Source organism: Eretmochelys imbricata, chromosome 5 (assembly GCF_965152235.1).
Source record: "Eretmochelys imbricata isolate rEreImb1 chromosome 5, rEreImb1.hap1, whole genome shotgun sequence".
NCBI lineage: Eukaryota > Metazoa > Chordata > Testudines > Cheloniidae > Eretmochelys > Eretmochelys imbricata.
In genome coordinates, this window is record NC_135576.1 from 102,487,793 (window position 1) to 102,509,760 (window position 21,968).

At 42.4% G+C, this 21,968-nt stretch overlaps 1 protein-coding gene across 1 annotated transcript in view; it reads left to right on the top strand.

Annotated features, from left to right (window-relative positions):
• SLC1A1 (solute carrier family 1 member 1) overlaps window positions 1–21,968 on the top strand; it is a 73,848-nt gene that overhangs the window by 13,562 nt on the left and 38,318 nt on the right. Inside the window, exon 2 of the mRNA XM_077816425.1 lies at window positions 16,749–16,889. Within this exon, the coding sequence (XP_077672551.1) occupies window positions 16,749–16,889 (141 nt within the window). The remainder of the gene's footprint in view (window positions 1–16,748; window positions 16,890–21,968) is intronic.

The window sequence follows — 21,968 nt, forward strand, 5'->3', positions numbered from 1 at the left end:
AGCAAGTGCAGAATGGTGGTAGAATGTGCATTTGGACATTTAAAGGCGCACTGGTGCAGTTTAGTGACTCGCTTAGACCTCAGCGAAACCAATATTCCCACTGTTATTACTGCTTGCTGTGTGCTCCACAATATCTGTGAGAGTAAGGGGGAGACGTTTATGGCGGGGTGGGAGGTTGAGGCAAATCGCCTGGCTGCTGGTTACACGCAGCCAGACACCAGGGCGGTTAGAAGAGCACAGGAGGGCGCGGTACGCATCAGAGAAGCTTTGAAAACCAGTTTCATGACTGGCCAGGCTACGGTGTGAAAGTTCTGTTTGTTTCTCCGTGATGAAACCCTCCGCCCCTTGGTTCACTCAAGTTCCCTGTAAGCTAATCACCCTCCCCTCCTCCCTTCGATCACCGCTTGCAGAGGCAATAAAGTCATTGTTGCTTCACATTCATGCATTCTTTATTCATTCATCACACAAATAGGGGGATGACTACCAAGGTAGCCCAGGAGGGGTGGTGGAGGAGGGAAGGAAAATGCCACACAGCACTTTAAAAGTTTACAACTTTAAAATTTATTGAATGCCAGCCTTCTTTTTTTTGGGCAATCCTCTGTGGTGGAGTAGCTGGTTGGCCGGAGGCCCCCCCACCGCGTTCTTGGGCGTCTGGGTGTGGAGGCTATGGAACTTGGGGAGGAGGGCGATTGGTTACACAGGGGCTGTAGTGGCAGTCTGTGCTCCAACTGCCTTTGCTGCAGCTCAACCATACACTGCAGCATACTGGTTTGGTCCTCCAGCAGCCTCAGCATTGAATCCTGCCTCCTCTCATCACGCTGCCGCCACATTTGAGCTTCAGCCCTTTCTTCAGCCCGCCACCTCTCTTCCTGGTCATTTTGTGCTTTCCTGCACTCTGACATTATTTGCCTCCACGCATTCGTCTGTGCTCTGTCAGTGTGGGAGGACAGCATGAGCTCGGAGAACATTTCATCGCGAGTGCGTTTTTTTTTCTTTCTAAGCTTCACTAGCCTCTGGGAAGGAGAAGATCCTGTGATCATTGAAACACATGCAGCTGGTGGAGAAAAAAAAAGGGACAGCGGTATTTAAAAAGACACATTTTATAAAACAGTGGCTACACTCTTTCAGGATAAACCTTGCTGTTAACATTACATACATAGCACATGTGCTTTCGTTACAAGGTCGCATTTTGCCTCCCCCCACTGCGTGGCTACCCCCTCAACCTTCCCCCCTCCCTGTGGCTAACAGCGGGGAACATTTCTGTTTAGCCACAGGCAAACAGCCCAGCAGGAATGGGCTCTTCTGAGTGTCCCCTGAAGAAAAGCACTCTGTTTCAACCAGGTGACCATGAATTATATCTCACTCTCCTGAGGATAACACAGAGAGATAAAGAACGGATGTTGTTTGAATGCCAGCAAACATACACTGCAATGCTTTGTTCTACAATGATTCCCGAGTACGTGTTACTGACCTGGAGTGGTAAAGTGTCCTACCATGAAGGATGCAATAAGGCTGCCCTCCCCAGAAACCTTTTGCAAAGGCTTTGGGAGTACATCCAGGAGAACCGCGAATGCCAGGACAAAGTAATCCTTTCACATGCTTGCTTTTAAACCATGTATAGTATTTCAAAAGGTATACTCACCAGAGGTCCCTTCTCCGCCTGCTGGGTCCAGGAGGCAGCCTTGGGTGGATTCGGGGGGTACTGGCTCCAGGTCCAGGGTGAGAAACAGTTCCTGGCTGTCGGGAAAACCGGTTTCTCCACTTGCTTGCTGTGAGCGATCTACAACCTCATCATCATCATCTTCTTCTTCATCCCCAAAACCTGCTTCCATATTGCCTCCATCTCCATTGAAGGAGTCAAACAACACGGCTGGGGTAGTGGTGGCTGAACCCCCTAAAATGGCATGCAGCTCATCATAGAAGCGGCATGTTTGGGGCTCTGACCCGGAGCGGCCGTTCGCCTCTCTGGTTTTCTGGTAGGTTTGCCTCAGCTCCTTCAGTTTCATGTGGCACTGCTTCGGGTCCCTGTTATGGCCTCTGTCCTTCATGCCCTGGGAGATTTTGACAAAGGTTTTGGCATTTCGAAAACTGGAATGGAGTTCTGATAGCACGGATTCCTCTCCCCAAACAGCGATCAGATCCTGTACCTCCCGTTCAGTCCATGCTGGAGCTCTTTTGTGATTCTGGGACTCCATCATGGTCACCTCTGCTGATGAGCTCTGCATGGTCACCTGCAGCTTGCCACGCTGGCCAAACAGGAAATGAGATTTAAAAGTTCACGGTTCTTTTCCTGTCTGCCTGGCCAGTGCATCTGAGTTGAGAGTGCTGTCCAGAGCGGTCACAATGGAGCACTCTGGGATAGCTCCCGGAGGCCAGTACCATCGAATTGTGTCCACAGTACCCCAAATTCAAGCCGGCAAGGCCGATTTAAGCGCTAATCCACTTGTCAGGGGTGGAGTAAGGAAATCGATTTTAAGAGCCCTTTAAGTCGAAATAAAGGGCTTCATCGTGTGGACGGGTGCAGGTTTACATCGATTTAATGCTGCTAAATTAGACCTAAAGTCCTAGTGTAGACCAGGGCTAAGTTTCACACTAGTGTTGAGGTTTGACAAGCATCCTCAGACTAGAAATATATCTACAGAACAAAAGCAAAGATAATTGAAGTTAAACTCAGTTCCTTTGCTGTCTGACAGCAAGTTCTGAAACTTTTTTTTCAAAGCAAGATTTGTTCATTCATTTGACAAAACGTTTCCCCGCCTCTCATGTAAATTGGTTTTGAATTAGGGATGTCAAGCGTTAATCTTAATTAATCGCACAATTCAAAAAATTAATCATGTGATTAATCGCACTGTTAAATAATAATAGAATACTAGGGCTGTCAAGTGATTAAAAAAGTTAATCGCAATTAATCACACTGTTAATAAGAGAATACCATTTATTTAAATATTTTTGGATGTTTTCTACATTTTCAAATATATTGATTTCAATTACAACACAGAATACAAAGTGTACAGTGCTCACTTTATATTTATTTTTGATTACAAATATTTCCAAGTAAAAAATAAGAAATAGTATATTTTAATTCACCTAATACAAGTACTGTAGTGCAATCTCTTTTTTATGAAAGTTGAACTTACAAATGTAGAATTATCTACAAAAAAAACCCTGCATTCAAAACTAAAACAATATAAAACTTTAGAGCCACTCAGTCCTACTTCAGCCAATTGTTCAGACAAACAAGTTTGTTTACATTTGCAGGAGATAATGCTGCCCACTTCTTGTTAACAATGTCATCTGAAAGTGAGAACAGGAGTTCGCACGGCATTGTTGTCACCAGTGTCGCAAGATATTTATGTGCCAGATGCGCTAAAGATTCATATGTCCCTTTATGTTTCAACAACCATTCCAGAGGACATGCATCCATACTGATGATGGGTTCTGCTCGATAACGATCCAAACAGAGTTGACTAATGCATGTTCATTTTCATCATTTGAATCAGATGCCACCAGCAGAAGGCTGATTTTCTTTTTTGGTGGTTCAGGTCCTATAGTTTCCGCATTGAAATATTGCTCTCTTAAGCCTTCTGAAAGCACGCTCCACACCTTGTCCCTCTCAGATTTTGGAAGGCACTTCAGATTCTTAAATCTTGGGTTGAGTGCTGTAGCTATTTTTAGAAATCTCACATTGGTGCATTTTTTGTGTTTTGGCAAATCTGCAGTGACAGTGTTGATAAATCAAACAACATGTGCTGGGTCATCATCCAAGATTGCTATAACATGAAATATATGTCAGACTGCAGGTAAAACAGAACAGGAGACATACAATTCTCCCCCAAGGAGTTCAGTCACAAATTTAATTAATGCATTATTTTTTTAACGAAAATCATCAGCATGGAAGCATGTCCTCCGGAATGGTGGTAGAAGCATGAAGGGGCATACAAATGTTTAGCATATCTGGCATGTAAATACCTTGCAGTGCCAGCTACAAAAGTGCCATGCAAATGTCTGTTCTCACTTTCTGGTGATATTGTAAATAAGAAGCAGTCAGCAGTATCTCCCGTAAATGTAAACAAAGCTGTTTGTCTTAGCGATTGGCTGAACATGAAGTAGGACTGCTTGGACCTGTAGGCTCTAAAGTTTTACATTGTTTTGTTTTTGAGTGCAGTTATGTAACAAAAAAAATCTACATTTCTAAGTTACTTTTTCACAATAGGGATTGCACTACAGTACTTGTATGAGGTAAATTGAAAAATACTTTCTTTTGTATATCATTTTTACAGTGCAAATATTTGTAATAAAAACTAATATAAAGTGAGCACTGTACACTTTGTATTCTGTGTTGTAACTGAAATCAATATATTTGAAAATGTAGAAAACATCCAAAAATATTTAATAAATTTCAGTTGGTATTCTGTTGTTTAACAGTGTGATTAATCGTGATTAATTTTTTTAATCACTATTAATTTTTTGGGTTAATCACGTGAGTTAACTGCAATTAATTGACAGCCCTATTTTGTACATGAAACTTCAGGCCTAGACCAACGTGCACAGTTCAAACTGATGGGGAATTTGGACATATAGATTAAGAACTTTATAAGGATTTTTCAATAGAGGGAGATTTGAAAGGAATGACTGTTAGGTGCCTTTCCATGCCATAAAACCCAAAATGGAATAAAGCCACTGAAATTGATGGAACATTCCTGCCCCACCTGAAAAGCAATAAGACCATCAGTAAAATATTTCCTACCACTGATTTCCCACTGACTGTCTAAAACAACCTCTGTAGGACTCCTTGTGCTATTTTCCCATTCCACAAAAATATAAAGACACCTTCTGTCCATATGCCCCAGTAAACACAGATAATGCACCAATTGAGGCTAATCACAGATACTGTATTTGCATTGTTAATCTACTGTCAAGGTTCCTTCCCCACTCTGAACGCTAGGGTACAGATGTGGGGACCTGCATGAAAGATCCCCTAAGCTTATTCTTACCAGCTTAGGTTAAAAACTTCCCCAAGGTACAAACTTTGCCTTGTCCTTGAACCCTATGCTGCCACCACCAAGCGTGTTAAACAAAGAACAGGGAAAGAGCCCACTTGGAGATGTCTTCCCCCAGAATATCCCCTCAAACCCTACACCCCTTTTCCTGGGGAAGGCTTGATAAAAATCCTCACCAATTTGTACAGGTGACCACAGACCCAAACCCTTGGATCTTAAGAACAATGAAAAATCAATCAGGTTCTTAAAAGAAGAATTTTAATTAAAGAAAAGGTAAAAGAATCACCTCTGTAAAATCAGGATGTTAAATACCTTACAGGGTAATCAGATTCAAAACATAAAGAATCCCTCTAGGCAAAACCTTAAGTTACAAAAAGACACAAAAACAAGAATATACATTCCATTCAGCACAACTTATTTTACCAGACATTGAACAAAAGGAAATCTAATGCATTTCTAGCTAGATTACTTACTAATTTACAGAAGTTCTCAGTCTGCATTCCTGATCTGTTCCTGGCAAAAGCATCACACAGACAGACAGACAGACAGACGCCCTTTGTTCCCCTGCATATTCCAGCTTTGAAAGTATCTTTTCTCCTCATTGGTCATTTTGGTCAGGTGCCAGTGAGGTTATCTTAGCTTCTAAACCCTTTACAGGTGAAAGGGTTCTGCCTCTGGCCAGGAGGGATTTTATTGCACTGTATACAGAAAGGTGTTTACCTGTCCTTTTATTTTTATGACATCTACCTCTTCCTTTTCCAGAAACACTGTAGCATCTGTAGCATTCTTGCATCTGACCCTTGCAAGCAATACCACATCTGATGAATACATATGTTCCCATGCCTTTAATTGCTTTCTAATGCTGAAGGGCAGAACTATAACACAGATAAAAAATTTGCAGAGTCTAATTCATTTTTTTTTAAATTGTTCCTCTTTCCAAGTGTTTCACATTCCATGCTTACTTGTTAGCTTCTTGAGAGACAGAGTGCAACACATCATGTCCATTTACAAAGATTACAAATTATTCAACCCTAACACTTTCACAATATATTGCAAAACAAACTTTTCTCAGACCTCCACACGTTTTAGGAATCACAAGCAACCTGACCCTGCTTAATCAGAACTCCATTTCTAGGTCATCTCTTTGATTTCTCAACGTTGTTGTCTTGATTAGTTGCAGAGTAATAGTTTCTCTACACGTCACTATCTTGTATCTTCAGTTTCTCACTAAACAGCCTTTCCAATCTCAACTATTATAGCCAGAATAAAGGTTTAAAAAAAACAGTTCAGGGTCAAATGAAACATTTTGTTTTGATTTTGAGCGTTGAATGTTTGAATTGCTTTTTCATGACATTAAAGATTTCTAAATAAGAAGCCATTTCCAGGTGAAAAATTAAAACAGCTTATTTAGAACTTGTCAGAAAGAAATGGGAGAGGTGTTTTTTTAAATTTTTTTAAGAAACACAGACAATTTGGTGAAACCCATATGAATTCACAAAATGTTTTGGTGTCACCAAATCTGCATTTTACACTGAAAAATAGTTCGGTCAAAGATTTTTGCCCTGCTGTACTCAGGAGAGGGCAAGTAGATTTGCTAAAAAAAAAAAAAAAAATAGTGGATAAGTAGCAGTTGAAGCCATGTGAGTGGAGGAGATTCTCGAAAGAAAGGCTGTAAAGTGAGATGGGAAGAAGACTAAGAACAGAGACAGATGGTGAGTAACTCAAAGCTGATAAGCTCGTCTCCTGCAGACTGGAACCTGGAATAAATATTATGTCTTGAGAAGACCCAGGTTTATAATTTATCAGCTATGTAGTCCTAGTAATCAAGAATAATGACCAAAATAAATTTTAAAAATATCACAGTGAATGACATCAGATTTTTAGAGCCACAAAAATAGAGGTCTGAAACCAAGAGGTCACTAGAGTTATTATCTTGAGCCATCCAAATTAACTCATTATGGGAAGCGAGGAGATCTGATTGTTGAGAAATAAGCATGTTTTTCAGATTATATTTGAAATTATTTTGTAATAAAAACAAAATGTTTATTATTTTGTGGCTATAGATATTTTACTTATAGGGCTTCATTTGTTTTGTTCTATTTTCAGGTTGTGTTTGATCTATACAAAGAGTGAAAATGTAAGTCATTGACTTCAGTGGAGGTACATCATGAATGAACTTGGTCCTGGGCAGTGTTCCCATTAATTTTTCCCTCCCATGTGCGGAATTAATTTTGTTACGTGCACCAATATGGAGGTGATATGTGGGGGTTGGGGTGCAGGGGCTCTGGGGTGGGGCTGGGGATGAGGGGTTTGGGTGTGGGAAGGGGCACCAGGGCTACGGTGAGGAGAGAGGACTCCCCCCAGCTCTCTCCTCCCACAGCAATACCTGGGCTGTGAGAGAGAGGCGCCTCTCCACACCATGGCAGCTCCGGGGTTGGGGCTGCAGGATAGGCACCGCTTCCCTGGCCCCAGCAGATCCAGGCCGGGGCTGGGCTCTGGCCAGGGGAGGGGCGCTCCAGCTGCACCTGGGTCTGGGCTGGGCCAGGCTGCCCTGGCCGCGTCTGGGGCTCGGCCCGGCCAAGCTGCCCAGGGAGCACCTGGGGCTGGGCCAGGCCACTCCAGTTGCACCTGGGTCCACGCTGCCCTGGCTGCGGCTAGGGCCAGGCTCCGGTCGCACCTGGGTCCATGCTGCCCCAGCCGCACCTGGGTCTGGGCTGGGCCGGGCCGCTCTGTCTGTACTTGGGTCTGGTCCAGGCCGGGCCACTCCTGGGTCTGTGCCACCCCGAGCTACGCCTGAGTCCAGGCCGTGGCTGGGGCCGGGCTGGGCTGGGCCACCCTGCCAGGACCGGGCACCCCGGCCATGGCAGGTTGGGGGCCTGGCTAGGTTGGGGCCGGGGGAGGGGCGCCCCTCCCCTGGCCAATCACCGGCCACAGTAGGTCCCCAGGTGGGTTCCCTGAACACCTGCACAGCGCTAAATATGCTGCTGCATGGCCGCGCCACTTACAGGAAACTTAAGTCCTGGGGTCAGTTTTGTTCAACATCTTCATTAATGATCTGGATGATGGGATGGATTGTACCGTCAGCAAGTTTGCGGATGACAGTAAGCTGGGGGAGAGGTAGCTATGCTGGAGGGTAGGGATAGGGTCCAAAGTGACCTAGACAAATTGGAGGATTGGGCCAAAAGAAATCTGATGAGGCTCAACAAGGACAAGTGCAGAGTCCTGCACTTAGGAAGGAAGAATCCCATGCACTACTACAGGCTGGGGACTGACGGGCTAAGCGGCAGTTCTGCAGAAAAGGACCTGGGGATTACAGTGGATGAGAAGCTGGATATGAGTCAACAGTGTGCCCTTGTTGTCAAGAAGACTAATGGCATATTGGGCTGCGTTAGGAGAAGCACTGCCAGCAGATCAAGGGAAGTGATTATTCCCCTCTATTCGGCACTGGTGAAGCCACATCTGGAGTATTGTGCGGCCGGGAGGCAGGGCATGGGGGAGTGGATCTCTGGGGACCTGGGGCGGGTGCTGGGCTGTGAGGGAGCGGGGAAGATCTGTATGTTGAGGCACTAGGGAGTGGGGGTTCTGTGTGCAGTACTGGGCAGTTGTGGTGGGGCTGTGGGCAGAGGGGCACCGGACAGGGGTGGTGGCATGCAGGGCACTGTGCATTAGTGGCAGGGTCTGGGGGAGGGGCGCTGAGCATAGCGGGTCCAAGGGGGCTCTGGCCATAGGGAATGTGGGGGGGAAGGCTGTTCTGTTGTTAGGCGGGTGGGATGTGTGGCACGGCATGACCCGCCCCACGAGGGAAAGGGGCATGCTGGCAGCCCTCGTAAAACCCAACTGTTGTCTTTGTGCTTGGAAGAAGTGCAGGGGCTGTTTCCTCCATGCAACCCTGAGGCCCTGGCCCTGCTTTGTTGCACCAGGAGAGCTAGCTGTGACTGGCTGTGGAGTTATGAAGGCACATGGCTGCAGTGATGCAGCTCCACAAAGGCCCCCCCATGTGCTAGTGCTTAATCAGCAAAGCTGAGTCCTGAGGAAGCAGGAGCTTGTTGACAAGGCACCTATTTTATTTTTTTAATAATTCCTAAATTTCTGTCATTTGCCAGATAACACCATGGTTAAAGGGAAGAAGCACTGTAAGTGTAGTTCTCTCCCTGCAAATGTTATGCACCAGTCCTAGCGAATGTTTCAAAAACAATAGCTATAAATAAGAAGATGCAGAGACATACTTTACGGGTGAGTCAGATTATGCCAAACAGGTGAACGCCTACATGATGCCCCAAATGAGACAGACACATCTAAGTACTTGGTTTGCAGCTGTACCATTTAGAGGGTTCCCTAATCACAGTTTACCTAGTCTCTGAGGTTCATGCCCGCACAGAGCAGGCAGGTACTATCACCTACTTAGAGAGCTCCCATGCCTCCTGGATTTTGAGAGGCCTCAGATTTGATAGAAGTAGCTCTGCAGTGTAGCTAACTCTAGATGCTATCATTTCACATCATTTCCTGCTTCCTCTCCATTAGGCAGAGCTATAGGAGAAGCACAGGGTTCCCTCTTCAAGAGCCAGGACACTGTACAACTTTCTGTGGTGGAGACTCGTTTGTGATGAATTGATGGGTAGTTACCCTCTCCTATCACACCGACTGCTATTAGGGGTCGGTAAATAATTGATTTTTTTTTTGTTTGCTGGCAGTTCCAAAAATATTGGGGGGGAAATTGATTCTGGTTGAACCCAATCCAGAAATTAAAAAAAAAAAATCAGTAAATCAAAAAAGTCTATTTTGGGTTGAATGAAATGTGCTGTGCCTGTGCATTTTTAAAGGGCTTGAGTCACAAAACGGGGAGGGGAGAGCCCATCATATAACCATTAGCCAACTAGTTAGGGTGCTCACCTGGGATGTGGGAGATCTTGCTTCAGTTCTTTCTTCTGCCTGATGTGGAATGGGGATTTGAACTTCGGTCTCCTACCTCACAGGAGCGTGCCTAGGGTTGCCAATTTTGGCTGGACATATTCCTGAAGGTTTCATCACATGACGTAATCCTTTCATTCTTGGAGACTCCAACTCAACCCTGGAGGGTTGGAAACCCTAAGTATGCCTGAATCATTGGCCTATAGGGTATTTTGGGGAAGAGGTGTTGAAGCAGTTCCATTTTTATTTAAAAAATTAAGTGGAGCAAGGAATTGAACCAAGAGCTCCCACATCCCTGGTGAGTGCCCTAAGAACCAGGCTATCGAGCAGTTTTCATGCCCTCTTGCCCAATGATTATTCAAGTATTTTATAGAAAGTGGAACCACTCCAGGAGAAATGGAATAACAAGATGGGCGAGAAGAAGAAAATAACAGATTGAAACTTTGTCTACACTAGAGAGTTTCTACTGTTCCTAATATTGGTTCAGTTTCAAAGATGGTAGCAACAGCAATAACATGGACATTTTTAACTGTGTCCTCTAAATTGCTCAGAACAGGTCTAATCAGCATAGTGTTAAAACACTGGTGCGTACAGGAATCTGTTCTACACTAGACTACATTTCCTATATTGCATTACATTTCCCAAGGATAAAATTCCACAGTCAGAAAAGAGGTACTGACATAATTGATGCTGATGACAGCTCAGAAAGGAATGGAACCTATGATTCACAAATTCCAATACATAGGCAAATATGTGCTGCCTACCAAAATTCCCCCATTACTTCAATTGAATAAAATATTCTTCTCACTTCCTGTCCTAAATTCTAGTGTAGCATTTCTAGCTCCATTTTTAGTGGCTGTCCTATTTTAACTCCACAGTGCTTTGAGGTGCTACACAAGTCATTAAGAATTAATTGCTGTTTACTTGTCAGAATGTAGACTGAATAGGGAAGTGGCAGCACCGCTGTTTCAAAATATTGCTGAGAGAGGTAAGCCTCTTCTGTGGCACTGTCTGAGATTCCAAAGCAAACAAACAAATTACATGGGTGAGAGTCTGAGGAAACCCCACCCCCATCTTAAAAATTTGAAAAAATGGCATGTAGAAGTGGTACCTAAAAAAGTGGAGAGGGTAACAGAAGATCAGGGAAAACAACTTACGAATGGTGACCCATTCCACTTTCCAGTAACCTTATTAAATACAGTACAAGGAAATCAAAAGGTGTATATAATCATTTCATGAGTAAGTCACCATCTGGAATAATTAAAAAGACACTGTTCAAAGACATTTTTGTCACTGTTGTTACAAGTAACACCTAAGATGACTGGAACTGAAAGAGATTAAGGGAAAATATTTTTCAACTTGCCTGCCATGTGCCTCTGACAGCTCTTTGGGTATAATCTGTTCCCTTTCCCACCGTCTAGTCAACTAGACCCAATCCTGGAGAAAGAACCCACTGGCTGGGCCCTGTGCAGAACCTGATTGAAGTCAGTGGGGCTGTGTGTGAGTGCAGAGGTCAACCTGCACTATTGTCTTTGCAGAGCAAAGGCCTTAATCAGTTTTCCTGTTTGTCTTGGTCTTTTATGCAGCAATGTGGGAGAGAAACACATTTTTAAAAATAGGAAAATGTGCTTTTGAAACCGCAAAAATTGTCCGAGAGGCGCAAGAGCAAGTCTAGCACCCAAAGCTACTTTGAACTCTGTTTTTTGAAACTGACTAGATTTTAAGTAGATGTTATCTCTAACATTCCCTTCTCCCCAATCCAATGCTGCCAACTACTCTCCGTTCTTAATGTTCCATTTGCTCTCTCACCTAAATATTGCATACTTAGCAACACTGAACGTTTCCCTGGCAGAAGTGATGGGTTCTCTTCAGCTCGTGACTCAGCCTGACATCAGTTCCTACTCCCTAGCTAGCACCTCTTTATCGTTACAGTGGGAGATTGGTAGCTAATGGTTCCTTTTCCCATCTCTCCCCTTGAAGGCATTTTGGAAAAGTTAGCCACATTTGTCCTCTAGCCAGAGCTCCTGCCTAGAGTAAAGGAAATAAGAAGCAGACTGTTAAATAGCAAGACTTTTTCCCTAAGCTTTTCAGAATTATTTTTAAAGACCAACCTTGCTCTGAGACTGTACCTGTTCCATTCTGTATTAACAAGTATTTGTATATATGGTGGAACTGTACTTTATATACATTACAACACTTTATTTTAAATGTAAACTCCAGTCCTGAAAACACTTATAAATGTGCTTAACTTTAGGCATGTGAGTAATTCCATTGAAAACACTGGGATCTAAATTTAAACATGTACATAGGAGTATGCAAGATCAGGGCCTTAGTGACTTAGCTTGATAAGTACACATTCAGTAATTTTTTTTACATTTAGGGCTTTAAGAGCCTTCTTTAGAATTAACATAGAACTCAGACTAATTCTTTTCCAACACATTTCATTTAGGCACTTAGATAAACAGCAGAGAGTTTTGTGTCTCTCCTTCCACTGATGAAGGACACTTGCATAATATTGCAAATATCTTGAAGGCGGATAAGATTCAGGGTGTTGCAGGAAGGTTAAACTGTCTGTGCTCACTGACAGAAATTAATCAGGAATAGCTTTTTAGTTGCTTGGGATTTGGCTGAAAGGTTAACTTGCACATTAGTAGAAGCAATACAAACGAGGTAGAAGTTCATAAAGTTCCCATGCCTAGTTGCTGCTGTTCTGTTTGGAGTGAAGAAAAGATGGTTTATCATCACACTTGAGGGAGGTAAATTTTATGGTACTTACAAAGAGCACACAGACATGCAGACACTTAAAGGGTGGAAGGTAGCATTTGAACTAGTGAACAACACAACAAAAGGAATTTTTGGGTGGTGATACATGTGGAAATCCTTAGTTTACATAAAGCACCATGAGATTCTAGTCTCCATGTGGAGCACACAAGATCTAAGTATTTAAGGTCTCATATGAAAGACCCCATATAGCAAGACTGTGGTACTCAGTTTATCTGCACTGGAAGAACGAAGAGCTGAGACAAGCTTAAATGGATGTGAACCTGAAGTTTCTGGGGCCATAAAAGACCCTTAGCCAGCTAGGGAAAAATTATTCAGGTGCAAACACTGTGTAGGGATGCCATAGAGAAGGATAGAGAATGTGCTCGGAAGAGGTCAAGATGTTCTGAAGATCCAGGAGTCCCCACAGCGCCCATGCTCCGCTGCTGTGGCTGCCTGGGTACCCCATAGGCATACCCCAGGGGATGCTGCCATAAAGTAAGAGCAATTCCTTCTTGCTGTACTTAACACACCACGTGCCACACTGGCTCCCAGAGCAGACAGGAATAGGGAGAGGTTGAAGCTGGCTCAAAGCTGTGCCTTTCTGTGCTGCCCCCCCATCCTCTCCCAAAAGACACAGAACACCAGCTGAGGCATTTTAAATCTGGTGCTTAGATGAGAAAGTCCTCACTGTAATTTTCAAAGAGCTTGGTCATATATTCATGCAGTAGCCCAGAACAGAGCTTGCAACTGCCAAAGCAAGGGAAACCCCAATAAGCAGCAACATTTTAAAAATATGTTCTTAATGTTTTACGTATTTATAGCTGGCTTTTTTCATTTCCCCCCTCTTCTTCCTCAGAACCGCTCCCACCGTTTCATCCCATAACCTACCATTTTGCTCTCAAAGAAATGTGATAACTTTGGAAACAAACCTTCTGAGAATCAAGGAAATACCTTGTACACAATTTTTGTCAACTGATTAATCTTGATTTACTTACTGCTGTCACAGAAGCAGCAGAGTCCCAAACCAAATAAGGCCCCTATCCTGCAAGTATCCATTTACTTCAATGGGCTTTACATCAGTCTCTTAGACCTGGTCTACACCTAAAACTTAGGTTGACCTACCTATGTCACTCTGGGATGTGAAAAATTCACACTCCTGAGAGATGTATTTCAGCTGACCTAAGCCCCAGTATAGACGCTGCTAGGTCAACAAAAGAATTCTTCCATCAATCTAGCTACCACCTCTCAAGGAGGTGGATTAATGACAGCGATGAACAAATCTCTTCCATCACTAAATGGCTACTATGCTACACTAGTATAGCTGCAGCTGTGCTGCTGCTGAGCTTGTAGTTTTAGATATACACTAGGCCTAGATTTTTAAAGTTATTTATTGCACCACCTACCTGACTTAGGCCACGGCTACACTTAAAACTCTGCATCGGCGCAGCTTAGGGTGACTACACAGCAAGTGTGAAAAATTAGAATACTTTTTTTTTTCGGGGTGGGGGTGTAGCTGCATATATCAGACAAAGCCCCTAATATTTGGATGGTCCCAATAATAACGGGACATTTGGTCACTGTGATGCAGCTGCACTGCTGTAACACTTTAATGAAGATGCTGTAAGCTGACGGGAGTCAGCTCTCCCGCTGGCGTAGTTAATCCACCTCCCCAAGAGGCGGTAGCTGTGTTGACATGACACTGTGCACCACGGGGGGGTTAGGCTGGTATAACTGCATCGCTCAGAGGTGTGGATTTTTCACAGCCATGAGCAACGTAGTTATACCAATATAGGTCTGTAGAGTAGACCTCATGAGCCTAAAAGTGACTTGGGGGACGGGAGGGAGGGGAATCGATCTAAGTTATGCAACTTCAGCTATGTGAATAACGTAGCTGAAGTCGACATACTTAGATTGACTTACCGTGGTGTGTTCACCAAGGTGAGTCGACTGCTGCCACTCCCCCATCGACTCTGCCTGCGCCTCTCGCAGCACTGGAGTACAGGAGTCGACAGGAGAGCGCTCGGGAATCGATTTATCGCATCTAGATTAGACACAATAAATCGATCCCTGCTGGATCGATCACTGCCTGCCAATCCGGTGGGTAGTGAAGACATACCGACATTTCAGAGCCTAAACTTTCAAGGAGTCTTAGGAGCCTAAGGCCTGGTCTACACTAGAAAATTAGGTCGGTTTAACTAAGTCAGTCACGAATGTGAAAAATCCACACCCCTAGATCAGCACAGTTAAGCCAACCTAAATCCCCTTGTAGACAGCACTTGGTCAATGGAAGAATACTCCTATCAATTTGGCTACCACCTATCAGGAAGGTGGATTACCTATGTTGACTGGAGAACCCCTCCCATCCACGTTGGTAGTGTCTATGCTGAAGCACTACAGTGGCACAGCTGTACTGCTGTAGCATTTTAAGTGTAGACAAGTCACTTTTGAAAATGAGACTTAGGATCCTAAGTCAGTTAGGTGTTGCAACACTGAGTGGAGCAATACCAGAATACCTTTAAAAATCAGGGCCTAGTCTAACTTTAATGTGGCAACTAACATTAGTAAGAGTTTGCCGGATTGGGCCAGTCCTGCATGCTGAACTGAACCCAGTTGGAGATTAGGGCTCTTGACACTTTGCATGACCAGGACCTGAATGTGCAGAGTGATTGCAAAGTTGTTGCCTTATACAACTATTCCCTTTAAAATAAAAACTACGGTGGAGGGAGGGTATGGAAAGGTGAGGAGAAAAAAATATAAAAATATTTACCATTTTTATTAAATTGCATAAAATACAGACTGGGAAATATAAAAAGAAAGGATCAATGATAACCCAACTAAATATAACTGCAATATCAAACACCCATCAAGTCATAATTAAACACAAATTATTGATTAGAAAAATAGTATCCAATATCTCAAACCATGCATCTATGTGAAAAGATCTGCTCTACAAATTATTTTGGGGAAGTTCTATGGCCTGTGTAATACAGGAGGTCAGACTGATCACAATGGTCCCTTCTGGCTTTGGAATCTATGATTCTATAATTATTTAGGGAAACAAGAGCTAAATAGCTGTCAAAACATTGGTAAACGTGTCTTAGCCCACTGATGTTCATTTCTTAGATTAGGTTAAAATTGAAAATAAAGGGTTTGTTCAGCCAGAGTGGAGGGATTAACTCTCCTGGACCAGGATTTGTTTTCAGTAATATTTATTATCTTTTACCTCATTCCTTTAAACAGAGTAATCACCTAATTTGTTTAAGAGAAAGATAAGAATAAATATCAATGTGTCTGATAATTTCTTTTTAGCCATTGATTATACTCACTGACTGATGTTTTCTGGGTGGCTCAAATGGAGTAATACAAGCATAATTTGATTTGAATAGTGGTTTAGGTTAATTGAATAATTGGTGATTATTAAACAAATGTAGCAACTACAATGATGCGGTCTGATTTTTCACATGATGTTTTTCTTTCTAATGACATGGAGTGTATGATGTAAAAATATTGCTAGTTTACATATATTTTAGTTGATATGGATCAACCAAATCAGAAAATTCCTTACATATCAATCATCTTAGTTTCTTTTTTAATATACCAGTAGAATTAACTGTGATAAATGTTTTAAGTTTTTTAAAATTCCATTTGCAAATCCTCCTGATAGATGTAAATAGAGTAAGTTGTACAAAGTCCTGCTGGCCTTGTGGTTAAGGGCTGAGCCTCAGAAGACCTACGCTAAGTTTTCTCAAAACAGATGCTTAAAGTTAGGCTCTTGTGTCCTTATTTGGTTGCCTAAATTACTGGTCCTCACAACTCAGACATTTTATTCTATTATTTATTGTATTAATTAGTTACCTGACGGTAATATGCCAAGAGAAAAGACTGAGGTGTATGTATCTCTGTTGCTACATGGTGTCATTTTAAAAGTCACCTTACTTTGGAAAAAATAAAATTGGTAGTCAGTTTTGTTTTACCCATTTTTTAATACTTGTGTTTTCTTCTCCTCCACCTCTATGTATTTATGACAACCTACTGCATAATCCTGAATATGTGTTATGTTTTTAATGTACCTTCTAGGTATTGGGGTAGGAGTTCTAGTACGAGAGTATGGCAAGCTCTCCAACCTGGACAAGTTCTACTTTGCATTTCCTGGAGAGGTTCTGATGAGAATGCTCAAACTCATCATTCTACCCTTGATCGTATCAAGCATGATTACAGGTATGACTAAAAATATGCTGTTTGTTATGTTCCTTCAACTGTTGTTTGGTTTTTCTTCTCCTTTTTTGTGAAAATAAATTGTAAGAATATTTTATTAAACTCTTATCTGCAATCCTAGATTATAAAAATTCTATTTATGTGAAATGTTTCTATATAGAATGTGAGTGGAAATAGAAGATTAAGTCAGAATGTGATAGATAATGCTGCTAAAAACCAGATGTATGATAAAACTCTCCCACGATCATTTGCAGGTCTTGTAAATCATCTCTCCCACCCCATTCTTGATGGTGGATTAAGTGCTTCCCAATTATGGGTCCAAATCTGCAAATACTAACTCTGTGTACTCTCTATGAATGCACAGTAGTAAGTACTACAACTAGTAGTAAAATATTTGCAGGATCAAGCTTTAAATGCAGAAGGTGGCAGAACTGGCTGTCAAATATGCTCTAACTACAAGTTTGTTGTGGTATTTTTTTCATTTGTTTGTTTTTTATTCTCTCACTTTTTGTTCAGGAAACAAAAGCTCAAGTAGTCTTCCTTTAACACTCCATAATAAACCCACCCATGTTTGCCAAAGTGCTCTACTCTGTCATCTTCATGCAGTCTTTGCTTTTGGCTTGTGTTCAATATGCCCTTTGTCGTTTGGCTGGGTTATCATGGAAAGGGCTACAGGATTTGACTGAGGAGAGGGAGATCACCTTGTGGTTGGAGAGTGAGTGAGAGAATGCTGAGCATAGGGATGGCATGAAAGAAGGGTTGAAGACCAGATTGGTAGGAAGGAATAAAAGCAGCAGTCAGAGGCATGTACGCTGTAAGGGACTCAATCCTGAGTTTACTGAACTCCATGGCAAAGATCCCATTGATTTCCATGATGCAGGATCAAATGCTATGCGGCAATTGCCAGAAAATGAGTGCAGCAGTAGAGGCAGGAGTGGAGCTGGCCAAGCCTTGGAGGCATGATTCTGGTGTAAAGGTGAGAGGAAGCCAGTGAAGGAATTTGAGATGAGGAGAAACAAGAGCAGCAGCAGCAAAGTTTTTGTTGGGGTTTTTTTTTGGCGCCATTATTTTGGATACGTGAAAGGGAGTTGCAAGAAGGAAGCTGCAAAAATCAAGATGAGAAGTGGCCACAACATAGACAAGGTTTTTATCAGAAGTGATTAATATGAAAGAGGAGATTTTAGTGATTTCCCAACAGCCAGGATGTGGGGGGAAGAAAAAGAGGAGAAAAAATACCCTAAGTTTTAAATGATGGAGAGAGCGGTGGCTATTTTATGGTGCTGGAGATGGGAGGGAGAAGGAAGGAAAGAGGAGTTCTATTTTTTATCATGTTGAATTTGAGTCAGTGACAAGAGTTCCAGGAAAAGAAGCTATCAAGAGGAAATAAGCCCTTTTCTCTTTTCAAACAAGCTGTGAAATAGGCTCACTCCTTTGAGTGGTGGATGAAACTGGACCTGGATTTTCAAAATAAGTGATATAATCCAGTTAATTTGTACAGGCTTCAGAGGATCCAAATTCATTATTCATGAATAAGGTTATGATTTAATCATGAGTGTTTTTAGTAAAAGTCATGGACAGGTCATGGGCAAAAAACAAAAAATCACGGCCCCATGACCTGTCCATGACTTTTATTAAAAATATTCATGATTCAATCTTGGGTGGGGGGGGCGCACTGCAGGGGGAAAGCTGGGGGCCCGCTGTGCGGGAAGAATCCCAGGGGGCCTGCTGCTGCTCCGGCCCCGGCAAAGGGGGAGTCCCAGAGGGCCCGCCACTGCTCCAGCAGCAGCTGGGAGGGGGGAGTCCTGAGGCCAGCTGCATTGGCCGGTGTAGCTGGCTGTGAGACTGTCCAAGTAGATGGCTGCAGAGCTGCTCCAGCAGTGGTCGGTGTGGCTGTTCCCAGTGTTGCCTAAGCAGCTGGCTCTGGTGCCAGCTGCTTGGAAGGCCCTAGGGTCAGCCACACTGGCCACTGCAGAAGTTGCGGACGTCGCAGGAAGTCACGGTATCCATGACTTCCGTGACCTCCATGGCAGACACAGAACCCTATTCATGAAACAAGTTCCTGTCCAACATTTCTGTTAGTGACATAATTTTCCCCCCACATAATATGCTTACCACCTACCATTTCCCCCAAAAATATCAGTAATCTGTGTTTGTAACTACTATTGGGAACTCAGAATTCACTGTCTATAGACTGCAAGGCCTAAATTCATAAAAAGAGACCCGTGTGAGCTGTTTTGCTGTTGCCTTGACAGATTTGGTTTCCGTTGAACACAAGTGCATATTTGTCATACAAATGTGGCAGTTTCTTGGCACAGAACTCAAACAGCTTTTGCTAAAGAAGAAAAGACCAGACAGTGTCATTGCCTGGGCAATCAACATTCCAATTCTGTTCAGTAATTTATGTATTGCTTTAAGTTCTGTAACTCCTGGAGATATTGACAATAACTTCCAGTATCCAGATAGCTATGAAGTGCTTGCTAAGAAAACAGAACAGGCATGTCCATGCAAGGTAGTCATTTACACTGCTATCACTATTTTCCTTCATCCTGCTGTGCAAGACATTGAGTGGATACTGCTTTTGCCACATGGAAAGTACAATATGATAGTATTGAGGAACTGTCGCAGACTGAGGTGTCATTAGAGGAGGTTTTGGAACAAATTGATAAACTAAACAATAATAAGTTACCAGGACCAAATGGTATTCAAGAGTTCTGAAGAACTCAGGTGTGAAATTGCAGAACTACTATAATTGAAATCAGCTTCTGTCCCAAATGAGTGGTGGATAGCTAATGTGGTGCCAATTTTTAAAAAGGGCTCCAAAGGTGATCCCAGCAATTACAGGCTGGTAAGCCTGACTTCAGTACCAGGCAAACTGATTGAAATTATAGTAAAGAACAAAATTATCAGACATATAGATGAACATAATTTGTTGAGGAAGAGTCAACATGGTTTTTGTAAAGGGAAATCATGCCTTGCCAATCTACTAGAATTCTTTGAGGGCGTCAACAAGCATGTGGACAAGGGGGATCCAGTTAATATAGTGTACTTAGATTTTCAGAAAGCCTTTGACAAGGTCCCTCACCAAAGGTTTTAAGCAAAGTAAGCTGTCATGTGATAAGAGGGAAGGTCCTCTCATGGATTGATAACTGGTTAAAAGATAGGAAACAAAGGGTAGGAATAAATGGTCAGTTTTCAGAATGGGGAGAGGTAAACAGTGGTGTCTCCCAGGGGTCTGTACTGGGACCAGTCCCATTCAACATATTCATTAATGATCTGGAAAAAGGGGTAAACAGTGAGGTGGTAAAATTTGAAAACATAAAAGGTTGTTACAAGGAGGAGGGAGAAGAATTGTTTTTCTTAACCTTTGAGGACAGAACAAGAAGCAATGGGCTTAAATTGCAGCAACGGGGCGTTCAGGTTGGACATTAGGAAAAACTTCCTAACTGTCAGGGTGGTTAAACACTAGATCAAATTGCCTTGCTTAACAACTCCCCTGCTTACATGGCTTGCTTACAAGACTCCTGCTAATACATGCCAGAATAATGTTTACCTTTTTTGCAACAGTGTTACACTGTTGAGACATATTTAGTTTGTGATCCACTATAACCCCCAGATCCCTTTCCACAATACTCCTTGCTACGGAGTCATTTTCCATTTGTGCAGTGAGTGTTCCTTCCTCAGTGGAGTACTTTGCATTTGTCCTTATTGAATTTCATGCTATTTACTTCAGTTTGTCTTGTTCATTTCTAATTTTAATCCTATCCACCAAAGGACTTGCAACCCCTCCTAGCTTTGTATAGGCCACAAACTTTATAAATGTACTTTCTATGCCATTATGTAAATCATTTATGGTCTGGTCTCTTGATTTTCCCTTGATACAGGATACACTTTAAAATAAATTGACCATGATGGGGAAAATCTTAGCCCCAATGAAGTAAATAGCAAAACTCCCAATGATTTCTTCCGTGAGGCAAGGATTTTACCTGATGCATTTTCAACATTGGGAAGCAAAATCCCCCCTCTCTTGTGTAAATGGAGAGCTTGGCAAGAGATAATTTTCCTCTGCTGTCTTGGTTTCCCACGCTGTAAAGGAGAGATGATAATACTTGCATGGCTACCTCACAGAGGTATTGTGAGGATGAAGGGCCTGCTCCTGTGGAAGCTAGTGGGAGTTTAGCCTTTGATCTTATGGGAGCAGGACTAGGCCCTAGTAACTAGTCAATGTAAGTGCTAGGTGGAAATATTATTTGTGACGTCTTCCCATCTCCCCTGATAAAGCTTTAGAAAATCTTATTAAAATATGAGAAATGTGGTTATTATGCTGTCAAGAGCTCTGGGAATATAGGAGATTCAGTATAATACAGTGTTCTTTTTAATTAATTTTAGTTTACCGCAGAGACCAAGTTGTAATTATTCCCATCTCCCCATACCTAATTTTATTGGCTAGCAGATATAAATTTTACTATGTCCAAAGGGCCCATTAAAGATCATTTGGCCCAAAATATCCAATTTCTTTGGTGCTCACTGAAAAATTCATCTTTCAAAGTGCAATGTTCCCTAAGATTGGTAACATTTCAGACTTTACCTGTATACCGATGTAAACGTCTTAATCAGCTAGAGGAAAAGAATGATATTTTACTCAGATTTGCCTAATAATGTGTCATTCACCTGCAATAATTCTTCACATAAAGGTTGTGATTATGCTTAATAGGAAATAATAAGAAAGTTCTAGAACTGTCTAGAAAGGGACTAGAGACAGTTTACTGGTGATTAGAGAAAGGGACTTGGTTAATGGATGGAATCAGTTATAATTGGGATAACAAACAGTTGAAGAGGGGGCACATGGGCAGTTTGTGTGCTATTGGGGGCTTGGTTTACTAGAATTTAAAAAAAGTTTCAGAAGGTATACAGATGCAGGGCATCTATTAAACATGTTTCTAAATAGAGCTCATCTAATTAGTTTCAGCTTCCATTCTTCACAGACTTAAATTTACAAAGTGGTTGTTTCACAGTCTAACTCTAGTAAATGTGAAAGCTGCTGATGAATACTGCAAATGCATGAATAATGTTTAGTGACTGCCA